Raw genomic sequence first — 14,821 nt, 5'->3', positions numbered from 1 at the left:
CAAACACGTTTTTCAATGCGTTGTCGCCAGGCAGGCAAGGAACGTTCTCCTCTAGTTGTGTCAGGGGTGCCATCTGTATTGATATCCAGCAGTGAGAGTACAAGCTTGGCCCCAGCATAGACCATGTCACTGATCTGGCCAAGCGAGGTGGTGTCATTTCGCACCTCACGGTCACACTCCAGGAGTCTAGGGAGTATCTTGTTCACACGGGCAGTGGCAGAGGCCAGAGACTTCCTGGCCACGTGCCTAGGTACTGGTAGGCTCGACCTAGGCTCTGGAGTAGTTGCACCGCACTGTTCGTAGATTTCAACAAGTTTGGCGTAGAGTGGTGTACTATCTGGCTCGAACGCACCCAGGGTGTCACTAGCGTTGGTGCCAGTTTGCATTGCTGCGCCAGTGCCATCACCCGAACCACCTGATGTAACTGAGGTGTCAGGACTAGCTCCACGCAAACCATCAACAGAACCACTGAGCTATGGGACCAGGCTGAACCTAGAAGGCGCTGACAAGTTTTTCACTCCAAAGGCAGCTCACAACACCCTGGTCCCATAGCTCAGTGGTTAGAGCATTGCTCATGACAAGCAGGGTCCCAGGTTCGAGTCCTGGTGGGTCTGGCGTTTTTTTCTCTTTTCAGGCAGTTCACTTCCCCGACTGATCCTTTGAAATTGAAGTTCTCCCAATCCTTTCCAAAAATTTAATCACTTTCTTTCACCTCTGGTAGTTTCCAGAAACTGACCGTGGTTGGTCCCCTGGGGGAGGGAAAAAGACCCAAGTGCCATCAGTATGTGTGGCACGTGTTGTGAGCTGCCTTTGGAGTGAAAAACTTGTCAGCGCCTTCTAGGTTCAGCCTGGTCCCATAGCTCAGTGGTTAGAGCATTGCTCATGACAAGCAGGGTCCCAGGTTCGAGTCCTGGTGGGTCTGGCGTTTTTTTCTCTTTTCAGGCAGTTCACTTCCCAGACTGATCCTTTGAAATTGAAGTTCTCCCAATCAGGGAGTCGTAAAATACCGGGAGGCGACACGAGATGCACAACCGCGTCGGATGATTGCCTCAGCTCGGGCACGAGTGCTGAGACCTCACGCGCTGCATGGCGAGGGACTTCCCATGAGGTCAAAGCGGCGCAGGTCATGCAAAAGGACGCGTTCGCTGTTTGGTCCAAAAAATTTGAAAACTCAATAAAATTATCCTGCACACAACGAATCCAGTGCCAGCAGTTCGTTTTGTTTTTCTAAGTAATAATACTTTCTGCCTTGGCCTTCGAAGTAAAGGATGATGGAGCTTGACAGAGATGACTGCCAAAGTGATGAGTCCACCGTGGAAGATGAAGATGACGCCACGTATTCACTTGGTGACCTGAGTTGTGGGGATGTTCAGCTGTGGGCTACAGGTGAGATTCTTTCGTTTACATGTTTTTGTCTCTTCCTTGTGGACACGAATGTATAATCTGTAGCATACCTAAGTGCCCGAACTGACCCGATAAATTAGGTGGTCGACACCATCCTTTTCATCCTAGTCTGCCCACGATGCATTGTCTGTTCACTGTGACAGGATATTTATTGAAGTCCTGAAAATTTACGTGTGTACCTAGTATGTATCATCACCGTAGATGATGTAAACCTCCATCCTCAAACCATACTTTGTCTATGTGCAGATCGATGTAAGAGTGGTAGTGCCATCATGGTGTACAGGCCTATGGAAGGTGCAGTGATCCATGGAATTTGCAAACTGCTGACAATCAGACAGGCGAGTGTTACTGAGGCGACGGAGTCATTCCTGCATGTTATTACGACACGGTTACAGAAGGCATCAGGTACTGCAAATCTGCTACGCCAGGAAGTGTGCCAGCTGAAGGCATGCAAGGGTGCTGATATTTCTCAAGCATGGCAACAAATGCTGTCCGTCATCGCAACAGCTATTCCCGAAGTGAAAATCAATTGTGAAGGTCAGTGCGTTTTGCATGCATGTTGGAAAAAAATTGGCTTCTGACTAGGTATGCAGACTACAGTCAACTTCGCTTATAACGACACTCGGCGGGGCATCAGAAAAGTGTCCTTATTCGCGAAGTGTCGTTATACCCGAAGTCTCATTCTATGTATTTCAGTTGGATGGTACTTTGCTCTGGGCATGGAAATTCTGTCGTTATTCGCGAATTGTCGTTATATCCGCAGTCGTTATTAGCCAATTTGACTGTAGGTATGCAAACGCTGGCTTTTGAATACTAGTACAGTCTCTGCAACCACCAGTCCTTATATGTTGTCTTTTTCTTTTCTCTTCTTCAGATTTGGAAGTTACATCTGCAGTGCTAGCGAATCTGATAAGCTACCTGCATGCCACGGCTGCCGCTGCTATCAGGAAAGCGTCAATAGCACCATCCAAAGCTGCTGAAGCCATCCCCGAACCGGTGATTGACAATTTGTCTCACCTTGCTGAAAAGTACCATGGTGGTTGGTGCTTGGTGGCCGTGCGGCGTGAGCTGGAAGGAGCAAGGTGTCGCAACGACAACTTGCTGCAGCTTATACCTTTATTTGGCAAGGATGCCGTGACAAGCCTTCAGCCTTGTTTGGAGAATTTTGGAGCCATTCTCCAAACATCTGAGCATCAAGCGTTGCCCAGAAATGACCAACCGCTCAGTGACCATGGCTATGCAGCACCCATAGCTGCAACACAGCATGGAGAGCAGAAGCATACGTTTGTACTTGTGCCTGCTGCATGCTCCTTGTTTCACCAGCTTAATTTAATAACCCATTCCCAGTTCCCCAGCATGCTCAACACACACAAGCAACACGCCGTGAGTGCAATGCAAGAGCACCTGGAAGCAAATCTCCTCATCCGCCAACTGTTTAATGATATAAACAACTGAACCAGTGATATGTGAATTTTGCGCTTGTGTGTGCACGAGCATGTGTGTGTGTGTGTGTGTGTGTGTGTGTGTGTGTGTGTGTGTGTGTGTGTGTATGTATGTGTGCTTGTGTGTATGCTACTGTGATAAGCGGTACAAGCAGTATACAGGATATTGACGGGTATTCACCTTGAGTGCATTCGCCGATAGTGTGACTTTCGTCGCAGAGAACTTTGCTCAGTCGGTGAGGCGACTCGGCCTTACGTTTCCTGAAGGCAATGTGTTCAGAACAGTTATGAACAGCTATGAACAGTTAAGAAATGACAAATATTGTTTGTAGTTCATGGGCCATATAGATGTTAAACACTTTGAATGCAGAAGAATGAGGATAGTGGCATCAAATACTGCATGGATTCTGTTTGATATGCTACTTTTGTTTCCCTTCCATGGAAAGGTGAGTACATCGTCGAACTTCATCTCGAAACTTCACACAAACCTAGAATGGAACTTGGACAACATGAAGGGGCCATGGGCATGGTGTGTTTAGTGGAGAACTAGTCCGAAAACAGGGTGTCATTCGCATTGACTCAATTCAAATTTGAGTACATTTCGTGAATAACTTACCTTGACATTCCGTCGTCTCCAAAGCAGTGAACTTCCAAAAAAAAATTAAAAGCCACGGCTCAACCTAAGGTAATGCGTGGTACGTATCAGAAACAACCAGCTTTCGCTCTGGAGATCCAGAATAGCCTCGAAGCATATAGCAAAAACAATTGAGAAAAAGAAGATGACGACGACGTTTCAATCACGCTTCAAATTTCGCGGGTCGAGTGCGGCAATCCTCGGATGGTGAAATGTGTGGCGTGTCGCCTCCCGGTATTTTACGACTCCCTGCTCCCAATCCTTTCCAAAAATTATTATTATTATTATTATTATTATTGTAAAAGAGAAAAGGACATATGGATACGAGTTTAGAGTAACTCTCCATCACTGTAACATGATACTATATACAGTCAGAAAGTGCAATAACTAGGCACAAAACTGACAGAGTACTGAGACATTCGTCGTCCTGACACCTAACTTTAACACATCTCCGTAGCGCTAACCGACAGCCTTCCAACTTGGAAGGTTCAAGGTTATGAAAAGACCAAAGAGGGGAAGGCAAGCGACTCAGTACTCTGTCAGTTTTGTGCCTAGTTATTGCACTTTCTGACTGTATATAGTATCATGTTACAGTGATGGAGAGTTACTCTAAACTCGTATCCATATGTCCTTTTCTCTTTTACATTTATTTATGGCTCAACATCCGAGTTTCAAATTATTATTATTATTCAAAGGATCAATCAATTTTTTTTTCTCTTTTCAGGCAGTTCACTTCCCCGATTGATCCTTTGAATTTGAAGTTCTCCCAATCCTTTCCAAATTATTACTATTATTTCTCCTTCATTCACTTCTTTCGAAGGCGATAAGCCAGACCCACCGGGAAATATTTCCATGGGTGGGACAGCAAAAAGAAAGTGAAAAAACAAAAAACAAAAATAAATAAATAAATAAAACCTAAAAACCAAAGGGACAAGAACTAGTTGAAGGAAGAGGAAGAAAGGAAAGAAACTCAATCCGAACTCCAACATCAAAACAATAATAAAGAATTTGCAGCGACAGGCAAAATACATCAACCAATGAAGGGAGTAGTAACAAAGGAAATATCAGTCTTTATCAGTCGTTATTCAAGTCTCTTAGCTATTGAACATGCAAACGCAGCAGAGGTGCATCTACATGTTAAGGATAGTTCTCAGTATTTTAATCGAACCTTGTATAGCCTCCTGTTGCACAATAGCCAGGTCTCCTCCCTGCACAGTCCGAAGGCATTGAGGAGTCTCCCCCACCAAGCCTCCCAGGGCACCGACAACCACAGGGACCACGTCAACCTGGTTGAGGGACCAAATCCTCGAAATCTCCCGCTTCAAATCATAATATTTCGAGCGCTTTTCAGCCATTTTCTTATTGATGTTGTTCTCACCAGGAACGCTGATGTCTATAATGTAGGCGATGCGCTCCTTGTCATCAACAAGGAGCAGATCGGGCCTGTTTGCTGATAGTTTCAGGTCAGTTGGGACCGAATACTCCCAATAGAGGCGATACTGATTACTCTTGACCAATGCCTTGAGCTGGTGGTCGAATCGTGAAGCACCAGTAGGTAGATCTCGTGCTTTACACATTTCGAAGTGCACATACTTTACTATCCGGTTATGTCGTTCAATGTAACTGGTCCGAGCCAGAACTGGGCAGGCACTGACAATGTGGTCAATTGTTTCTAAGCTGCCCTTGCAAAGCCTGCAATTGGCATCAGTTCGAGGAATTGACTTCATTATGGCGTATTGGTAATTTTTCGTTTTGAGGGATTGGTCTTGTGCTGCCATAATCATGCCTTCAGTTGAAGGTTTCAGTGTCCTTGATTTCAACCACATGAAGGTAAGCTCCTTATCTAGGCGATTCTCCTCCAATCGGCTCCAATACCTCCCATGCAGCGGCATAGTGGAAAGTGTTTTGGATTTTCGCTCAGCGCACGCTTGTTTAATGGTATGCTTATTGGGTAAAGCTGGTCCAGCTGCTGGCAGATCCAAACTCGACAGGAACTTAGCGGCCTTTGCAGTTATTGAGTGGCTTTTTGTTGTAGGTTTTTGTTGATGATACTGATAAAGCAGGCTTATTCTGTCTATTGGGCTGGTACTCATGTAGCGGGCCAGGCCACACATGCTCCGGCCGTGCATATCCTCACAAGAGACCAAGCCCCGGCCTCCATCTCCCCTCTTCATGTTCTATTATTATTATTATTATTATTATTATTATTATTATTATTAATATTACATGACATGTAAGCGTGGACTGTGCTGACTGCTGAGCTCCCACGTACGTGCACGGTATGGCCACTCATGTCTAGTGCCGTACTAGTGGCTGAGTCACGTAGATCTAGGTGAGTTTGAGTGCGTTGTGCAGTCTATGTCAGTTCGCGCTGCACTTCAACCTCTCAGAAAACAGATCCATCATGACTGCATGATGCATGTAATGCGAAGTGTGTGTGGTGATGGGGATCCTAATTCCTAGGGCGTAGGGGGGTATGGTGACGTCACGTATCTTGACGTTTACTATAATCGTGTCAATGTACATGTACGTGCAGATTGTTAACGTCACTAGACATGGTTAGGGCCTGTCCACACCAGGTAATAAAAACGGCGTGCCGTTTCAGAGTACGTGACGTACACGCGGCGCGCTGTCCACACTTCGCTCTGTCACCTGTACCTGTTCATTTTTGTCCATGGATGCACTACTGCCACTGGACGAGACACACAAGTGACTTGTACTAAGTTGTAGTTGTAGCGTGTAGACCAGGCAAGCACTCCCTGGCTTGGTCTAGACCTACCCAGCTAGCTACAAAAACGAATGGCGGCCTGCGATGGCAGTACTGACGCCGAGCGCAAGGAACATCACCCTGAACTCTGTTCCAGGTACGGAAATTTGGCCACACTCTCGCAGCAGCGCAGCGTCACGGTCGAGGCCCGCTATAGCATCGCTTGATGAACTAATGGTTGTAGCCGCCGTGTATTTCCAGTAAAAGTCCCTGGCTTTGGCCTCACAACTGAACAGGGTTCTACTTCCTATCCAAACAGTTTCAAATGCTCGCTCGTCAGTGAATTATCTCTCTCTCTCTCTACAACACCTTCCTCTTCACCAGACCCCGGGATTTCTCTGCATGTCCAGCCACGACTGTATCAATGTCGCCTCAGAGTCGTAGCTGAAACGGACGTGTGGCATTATGAAAACGGCAAAGCAAAAACAAGCTGCAGCAGCTGGAAACAGCAAGAAAAGTGCGATCCGAAAACTCCACCGATCGACTCTAACACAACAAACCCTGCGAAAACGGCACGTAGACGAGAAACGTGCTTTGTACAGGGGTCCTCGACTCACGTTCCGCGTGAATCCCACGTTCCCCGTTATCGGCCATTTTTCGTCACTCACCTTGGCAACAAGCATGTTTACGGCGTGTTTACGTGGTTTTCTACCTAGTCTGGACAGGCCCTTAGCATTTTACCGTTCACGCTTTTTCCGACGGTCGGCCTGCACCGTTTTTTGTGTGTAGATGTGGCATTTTACAGTTCACGTCCTAGATCCAACGGCATTCGTACACCAAACCCAAAATACCATCGGTTTGGTATCGTTTCGGCGATAGAAAGCTCTTTTTAGCGGGAGAACGAAACGGTAAGATTCCAACCAGGGTTACCTCACACGTCTATCTTTGCGTCAGGAGTCAGGACCCAGAAGCAGAACTGCTAAACGTGTCTCGGAAACACATCAAAAGCAGTAGACTCGCCCTCTACACACCGACCGTCGAAAATAGCGTGAACGGTAAAATGCTAACCATGAGTACTGTATCATGCGCGGCTTGCACGAACTCAGGGTCCACAAGTCAAACGTGGTAATGATAATGAATAATTTAGAATTACGAGTCTCTTTGGCTTCTTATCTGGCCTCTTATTACCACGTTGATCCGGGTCAGTTGACTGTCTGGCTTAGCTTAGGCTACACAGTTAGGCACCACGGTACCTTACCTGACAAAGAAAGTGTTGGAGAGAGAGTATCCTTTTTTCGAGCTCCGTAGCTTTCGCAGGTTGTGTAGCCAGCCGGCAGCAGGCCGGTCTGGAGAGGGGCAGTTACTGGTAGGTAGTTAATTAGGTAGTAGTTAGAGACTAGCAACAGGCCTTTTCGGCAGGGTTGAAATCACTCGCACGGTACTTTTTGAATTTTTCGAAAAGTTGAGTATTTTGTCTCCCGAAGGTCCTTGTTTGACCAGGCGGCATACAGCCATGCCGGACGGCGAACAAGATTCAGTCGTGCCTTCAGGGGGCACAGGTGGTCAGGGCAGCAGTACCCGAAGCAATGAGCTCCTCTCCGCCATGGACGACAAACTCCAGTTTCTTGTGGACGCGCTGCGTGCTGAGGTTGAGGAGAGCAAAGGCAGGGAGGCCCGCTTGCTCTCTCGGATAAGCGACCTTACTGACAGCATTTGCCATCTGAAAGACGAACTGCTTGGTGTCCGCAAACTGGCCCAGATTACTCAAGACGCCAGGCATCCGATTGGGATCAACAAGGCCAAGGAAAACTCGAAAAAATCAAAAAAAATCAAAAAACATGAAAAAAATCAAAATGACCACATGCACAGTGCTACATCTGCTGATGCCGAGCAAGTTGTCGACATGGAGCCTGACACCCCGAACCCTCCTGCTGATGCAGAGACATTCAGCAATTTGAGTACTCCTGAATGCGACAGTGACGGTTTCCGGGAGGTCGTGTCCAAACGAGTTTTGCGGCGGCGGACCACACCCCGGAACCACAGTGACGCATGGAAGCTAGTTGCAGCAGAGCCACCACAGACAAAGCGTGCCGTGGTGTACATTGGTAACCTGAGCACATCCTGCACCGAATCCAGTCTGAAAGAATACATTCAAGTCACAGCAGCTGCTCTTCCCGAGCCACAGTCCATCTCAGTGCTCACGTGCAGTATGTATACCTCTCCACATGGCCGGGTGTCAGCACGAGTAGCCGTGGATGCATCTCTTGTGAATCTCCTGACTGACCCGGAATTCTGGCCCCGGCCACTGTACTGCAGGCCATGGAAGTTTGACGCTGGCCGTAAGCACTCCTCTGCGCACAACGCGGTGGGTCCCAGTGTATCGGAGTCGAGCACCCAGTCAGCTGGCCAGGATGCTGACAATGCAGAGCGGACCATGTCAGTTCTGCAGGCAGCCACCCAGTCAGCTGGCCAGGATGCTGCCAATGGGGTGCGACACCAGCCACCTCCACTGACACCGGCTGTTGGAAAATCTCGCTCTTATGAACGGTCCTCGCCACCAGCCCTCCCGGACAGCAAGAGGCCAGACGGTGCAGAGAGTGAGACAACCTCGGGTGACGGCATGTCCAACACTGAAGACCAGGAAACAACACAGTGTGCTGCGCAAGAGTCTACTTAATGCGAGTCTTTTTAACAAATGCATTTGGGCTACTCAGCAAATTTGGTGATTTTCAGCATGCCCTGAACGCACATAAACCTGATGTTGCGATAGTAACAGAGACTAAGTTCACTCCAGATAAGTGTACCGCCTCAGAGTCTACCATTCCAGGTTACGGAGAGCCCCTGCGGATGGACTGCACTGCTCAGGGTGGAGGCGTTGCCATATGGTGCAAGTCTACTCTCGCAGTTGCACAGATCGACCTCCATGCCACTCCTGTGGACTCTAAGAACGCAGTTCTATGGTGCACCATCCAGTCCCAGTCTGGCAGCGATATCACCCTGGGAGCTGTGTATCGTTCTGGCTCGAGTGGCGACTCTGACGTCTCCCTACTGGAGCACCTAGACCACTGCCTGGATGCCGTTCCACCCTCCGCCCAAGTCATCCTGGCTGGCGACCTCAACGTCCACAGCACTGAGTGGCTTGGTAGCACCAAGACTACCACTGCTGGGCAACGCCTGGAAGAAATATGTGCGACGCACGGACTGATCCAACATGTTGATCAGCCAACAAGAGGAAAGAACACTCTTGACCTCATCCTGTCAAACTTGCCACACCCCGTCACAGTACAGGCATTTCCACCCCTGGGCAAGTCAGACCACTGTGTGATTCTTGCTGAGTTCAGCCCAGTCACGCTCCGTACTGAGCCCGTGTCTCGACGCCGCGTCTGGCGCTACAACCAGGCTGACTGGGGCCGCATGCGTCATTTTATTCGTCAGACAGACTGGCAGCACATTCTTAGCCACCACCCAGAACACGCATGCGTACAACTTACTTCCCGCATCCAGGAGGGCATGGATCGCTTCATCCCATCGAAGCATCTGTCAGTCAGAACGTGTGACCCTGTTTGGTGGACTCCTGAATGTAGTACAGCTGTGTCTGCAAGAAACCGTGCTTGGCGACACACCCGTGCACACCCAACTGATCTGCAATTGTCTGATACCTACACTGCAACCAGCCTGAGAGTTGCCACTGTGCTCCATGCAGCGCAGCAGGCTCATGTATCTTCATTGCGGAACAAGCTGTCGAATGGAAACCTACGTGACAAAGCATGGTGGTCAAACATGAAGCGTGCAGGAGGGCTATCCCGCACATCTGATATTCCTGTCCTAAAGGGGCCCGATGGTCAGCAATGTACCACGGCCTCCTCCAAGGCTGACTGTTTCGCATCATTCTTCGCAGAGAAGTGCAGCATCCCAAATGATCTCACTGAAGACACACTCCCGCCTTTCCCACCACGCACTGACGCCATCCTGAGTCAAATCCGTTTCCGGGAATCAGCAGTGCTCAAGCAGCTCCGGTGTCTTGAAGTATCCAAAGCGTCCGGGCCAGACTCCATTTCCTGCCGCGTTCTAAAGGAGTGTGCGTCTGAGCTCTCAAAGCCGTTGTCGCAGCTGTTCTCGTCTTGTCTCTCCCATGGTTACCAGCCTACAGCCTGGAAGGTAGCCAATGTGGTTCCCATCCACAAGCGCAAGGCCAAGGGCGATGTCCGTAATTATCGACCAGTCTCCTTGCTCTGTGTAGTATCCAAGGTGATGGAAAGAATAGTCAACCAGCAGCTCATCAACCATCTCAACAGCAATACCCTCCTGTCTGCCAACCAGTTTGGCTTTCGGAAATCAATCGGCACAGCTGACCTACTAACGTCACTCCAGCATGAATGGGCTTTAACCACCAGTAAGGGCGGAACCATTCAGGCCCTCGCCATAGACATAGCAGGCGCGTTTGACCGGGTTTCACACCCTGGGCTCCTCTGCAAGCTCCGAGGCTATGGCATTGGTGGGCAACTGCTGGCCTGGTTAACATCGTACCTCCAGAACCGGAAGCTGCAAGCTGTTGTTGCGGGACAGACCTCTACCCCCTCTACCATCCGGTCAGGCGTCCCTCAGGGCAGCATCCTAGGGCCCACATTGTTTCTAGTATACATAAACGACGCCGAAGATCAGCTACCTGCCAGCGTCTCCATCGCCGTGTATGCTGATGATACTACGTTATACACGTCTGTCATGCCTGGACAGACCACAGAGGCCGCCGCAGCTGCACTTCAGACAGCCGTAAACCAGCTGGAAGCCTGGGGAAGTACTTGGAGGGTTACCTTTGAGCCCTCTAAGTCACAGCTGATGTCCGTGACCAGGAAGCTGGCCCCTCTAGACTTCCCCCCTGTCCAATTCCTTGGCACCCCTGTTCCTGTCAGCAGCCAGTTGAAGCTCCTTGGGGTGGTGTTCGACGAGAAGCTCAACTTCAGCGCCCACCTCCACCAGCTTTCTGTGCGCGCACATCAACGCCTCCATTTCATGCGGAAGGCAGCCCCCATCCTGGATGCTGCTGGACGCCTAACCGTCTATAAGGGCTTTGTAAGGCCCATACTTGAGTATGCCCCACTAGCCTGGCTTGGTGCTGCCCAGACCCACCTTGGGAAGTTGGACACAGCACAGCGCAAGGCCATGCAGATGATTGGACCCACCACCGTCCTCCAGAGTCTGCGGGCCAGACGGACGGTCGCAGGGCTGTCCTATCTCTACAAGGTAGTTAACTGCAAGGGCCCACCCCGTCTGACACGCATGCGCCCTCCCCCAAAACCACGGGCCGATACTGTTCGAACCCGCCAGCAGCATTATGCTCAGCGCCAGCACCGGGAACAGCTCTTAAACACCACCCCCGGCACCAGTCCTGATTACCTTCGACGTTCCTTCCCGTACTGTTTCCTTGAATTGTGGAACAGCCTCCCCGAGGACATCTTTCCCCGTCTGGCCAATCACTCTCCACTCACAGCTTTTAAAAAAGGTGTGAACAAACACATTTCAGACCAGCCATGGTCTTGGGACGTGCTTTGAAGCCCATCATGTTGTTCGTCTCACTGTTCTTTCCAGATTGCACCTCTCGGTTTGGGGATGTGCATTGAAGCACCCCATACTAACGGTCTATACTGTCCTCTCTTGGTCACCACTCTCCCTATTACCTATATTGTAATTACCATTCATGTATTGCGCTTCAGATTTTCTTCCGTTTTTGTCTCTTGGTGCGTTACCGGCATGGCGATACTGAGACCTAATGGTCAGTGGAGTGCCTGTAGCCTCACCAGCACTGCTACTATCTGTGACTGTGGCGACCACCATTCAATGTCTAGTCCTCCCCTAACCGTACCCCAACTCTCTCTCTCTCAGCTCTCTTTTTATCTGTCTTTTCTTACTCTTTTTTCTTTGTCAGCCTTCCTGGTGGTTATGTGCTTTTTCAAGTAAATAAAAAAAAAAAAAAAAAAAACAAGAGTATTGACTCATCTCGTTGCAAAGTCTTGTTTTTGGCGTGTGCCTCCTTCACAGAAGACTGACTAGTGCACTCTGAAAGCCTGCAAAGCAAAACAAATGGATTAGGACCTCTTTCTCGTCTGGGAGGCAGGTGACCCACTGGCTGGAAAGGACATTCTCTGCAACGCGCTTCTATGATTCACTTCGTCTAGCCTACTTAGCAAAAATGATGGCGAACAGTTCACATTTCTGCCTGCTACAATCACTGGTTCAGGCAAGGGAGATATAAAAGTTTCAGGCTTGCCAGCCATCTCAATTTCAGATTGACGGAGGTCATTGTTATAGACCCTATTTGTTCCGGGCTATCCCTGGCCAGTCCTCCACACACATTGGTTTTGTTCCCAGTTGATGCTCCAACATTACCAACAACAGCCTTGCTGGACGACTGTACTGGGACCCTTCCGCGTCCTTTTGACGGAAGATGACAACGAGCGTTCCCCTCAGACTGGATTTGTCTCGAGGAGGTAATAGATGTTTCACTGGACTGGATTTGTGTCGAGGATGTTCCACTAGATGGCTGCAAAATTAACCATCTCGCTGCTCTACACTGGCAATACTTTCTGCAGATGAGTGTGTGTCAGGCTTGTTCTGTGCACACACAGCGCTGTCGGGAATGTTGGGTCTGGAGATTGGCGTGCTACCTGAACATGATGAGAATGAGGCATCCAGGGCAGCAGCTTCTTCACGATCACGCTGAACAATCTTGTACTCCCGCCAAAACTCTTGCCTCTTTTGGCAATATTCGTGAGGAGATCTTCATTATCTGCCCGTTTTGTGATAATAAATGCTCCAACACTAGCAACACTCCAACACTAGCAACAAAGTGGTATGTGACCATGGTCGCAGTAGTCGTACGGTGTGTGACGCCCTGGCCATGATGAGAAGGGAACAAAAACGTTCGGTTACCAAATTGGCTTACTTGACTGTGTGGCATATTTGTTGAAGTGCTCTAAGTCCCAATTAACATCGGTGTGAATATTCTCGTGATCATCTGCTAGCTGGGCTGACTATGTTTTGTGTTTACGTGCGATAACATAGGAGCAATATGGTGCATGGATCCCTCAGCATGCACATTATACATAATGGGAGAGAGCGTATCCCCTGCTATACTCCCATGTTTGTATCAAGCGCTTTGCCTGAATGGGAAGCTGAACTGAGCTTCACTATCACGAAGTGTTCGCATATCGCTCCTGTCATTCATGCCGTGACGCACTGGCACTATGCATTGACAGTTGGCAGCGATCACTGGACCCCAGCAACGTGGTGGCTGTATCATTCCTCGACCTCAGCTAAGCCTTTGACTGTGTCCTGCATGGTAAGTTCCTTCTGGAGCTGCAGCGCTGAGGAGTAGGAGGCACTGTTCTGCAATGGTTCTCTAGCTATCTGTACAGCCGATCACAGCAAGTGAAATGCCTCCGTCAACCACCTGGAACCCCGTACACGGCCAATTGCGGTGTCCCTCAGGGCTCGGTCCTGGGACCAGCACTGTTCACGGTGTACACCAGGCACCTACCAGCCTGCCTACAGTCATTCCTCTGCCTCCTGTATGCAGATGACACCAACATCTACGCTGCCGACCCGTCCCATTCCACTGCCACAGAGACCTTGGAACATGATTTGACCCGGGTGAGCAGCTTTCTGGAGGCCCATGGAATGCAGCTGAACCCATCCAAGACACAATTCCTACCCCTACTGAAACCCAATGTACATGCAGACTGTGCAGTCCAGTTCTGCAACAGCCGTATACAGCAATCGCAGCAAGCCACGTACCTGGGCATCATGATAGATGAGTATCTGTCGTTTCAACAGCAAGTAAGTAACATTGGAAGTAAAGTTAGTGCCAAGGTCAATGCTTTTCGCCGTTGCCGCCACCTTCTCAGTGCTAGAGCCAAGCGAACTTTCTATCTTGCATTTGTCCAATCTACCCTGGAGTACGCGCGAGCAATGCGTACGTGCACTGCCTGCGACAGACCACCTATAACGCTCTTATTCCCGTAGCTATGCAGAAGTCGTTACTTCAGTAACGTCTGGCGCTAGCCAGGGTCCACACAGCTTTAATTGGGTATTTGGGTGTTTGTTTGTTTGTTTGTGTGTTTGTGCCACGCCTGGCGCTATCCCGTATCTGTCTCACACCATACCGTACCATCAAACACAGCTGGCCACATACAGCTGGCCGCAATATTCAAATAGGGCTTTCAAACGCAAGATCATAACGTGATGCAACTTGGAAGAATGGGTATGAATGCGAAGTGTATGGGGGAATGCATGTAGGGCGATAGTGCGGTTTCGAATCCCAGGATATGCCTGAAAAAAAAAACAGGAGAATTGAAAAATGTATAACATCACTATGCTTTTTTTGCCGTCATCAAGGCGGTAGACAGGTTGGTATTACCCTCGATCGTACCTGTCTCGTACCTATCCCGTACCGTACCGTACCATCAAAGACGGCTGGCCACAATGCATATTCAAATAGGGCTTTGTATTGTATTGTATTGTATTGTATTTATTTAAAAGGATTCTCCAAAAGCAAATGGATGCTTATCACGGAAGTCTCCCACATAAATATCGCAAGAAAAATGGGGAAATGGGGGAGAGGGGAGTGGAAGATGAAGC

The 14,821-nt window shown here is 49.1% G+C and overlaps 1 protein-coding gene across 1 annotated transcript; it reads left to right on the top strand.

Moving 5' to 3' along the window:
- Window positions 1-1,219: 1,219 nt before the first annotated feature.
- LOC135813024 (uncharacterized) lies at window positions 1,220-2,859 on the top strand. The gene is made up of 3 exons (XM_065326243.1): window positions 1,220-1,386; window positions 1,651-1,941; window positions 2,279-2,859. The coding sequence occupies exons 1-3, from the start codon at window positions 1,269-1,271 to the stop codon at window positions 2,857-2,859; spliced, it is 990 nt and encodes a 329-aa protein (XP_065182315.1). The 5' UTR covers window positions 1,220-1,268.
- Window positions 2,860-14,821: the final 11,962 nt, after the last annotated feature.

This window comes from Sycon ciliatum, chromosome 3, assembly GCF_964019385.1.
Source record: "Sycon ciliatum chromosome 3, ocSycCili1.1, whole genome shotgun sequence".
NCBI lineage: Eukaryota > Metazoa > Porifera > Calcarea > Leucosolenida > Sycettidae > Sycon > Sycon ciliatum.
This window is presented reverse-complemented; position numbering and strand designations above follow the sequence as displayed.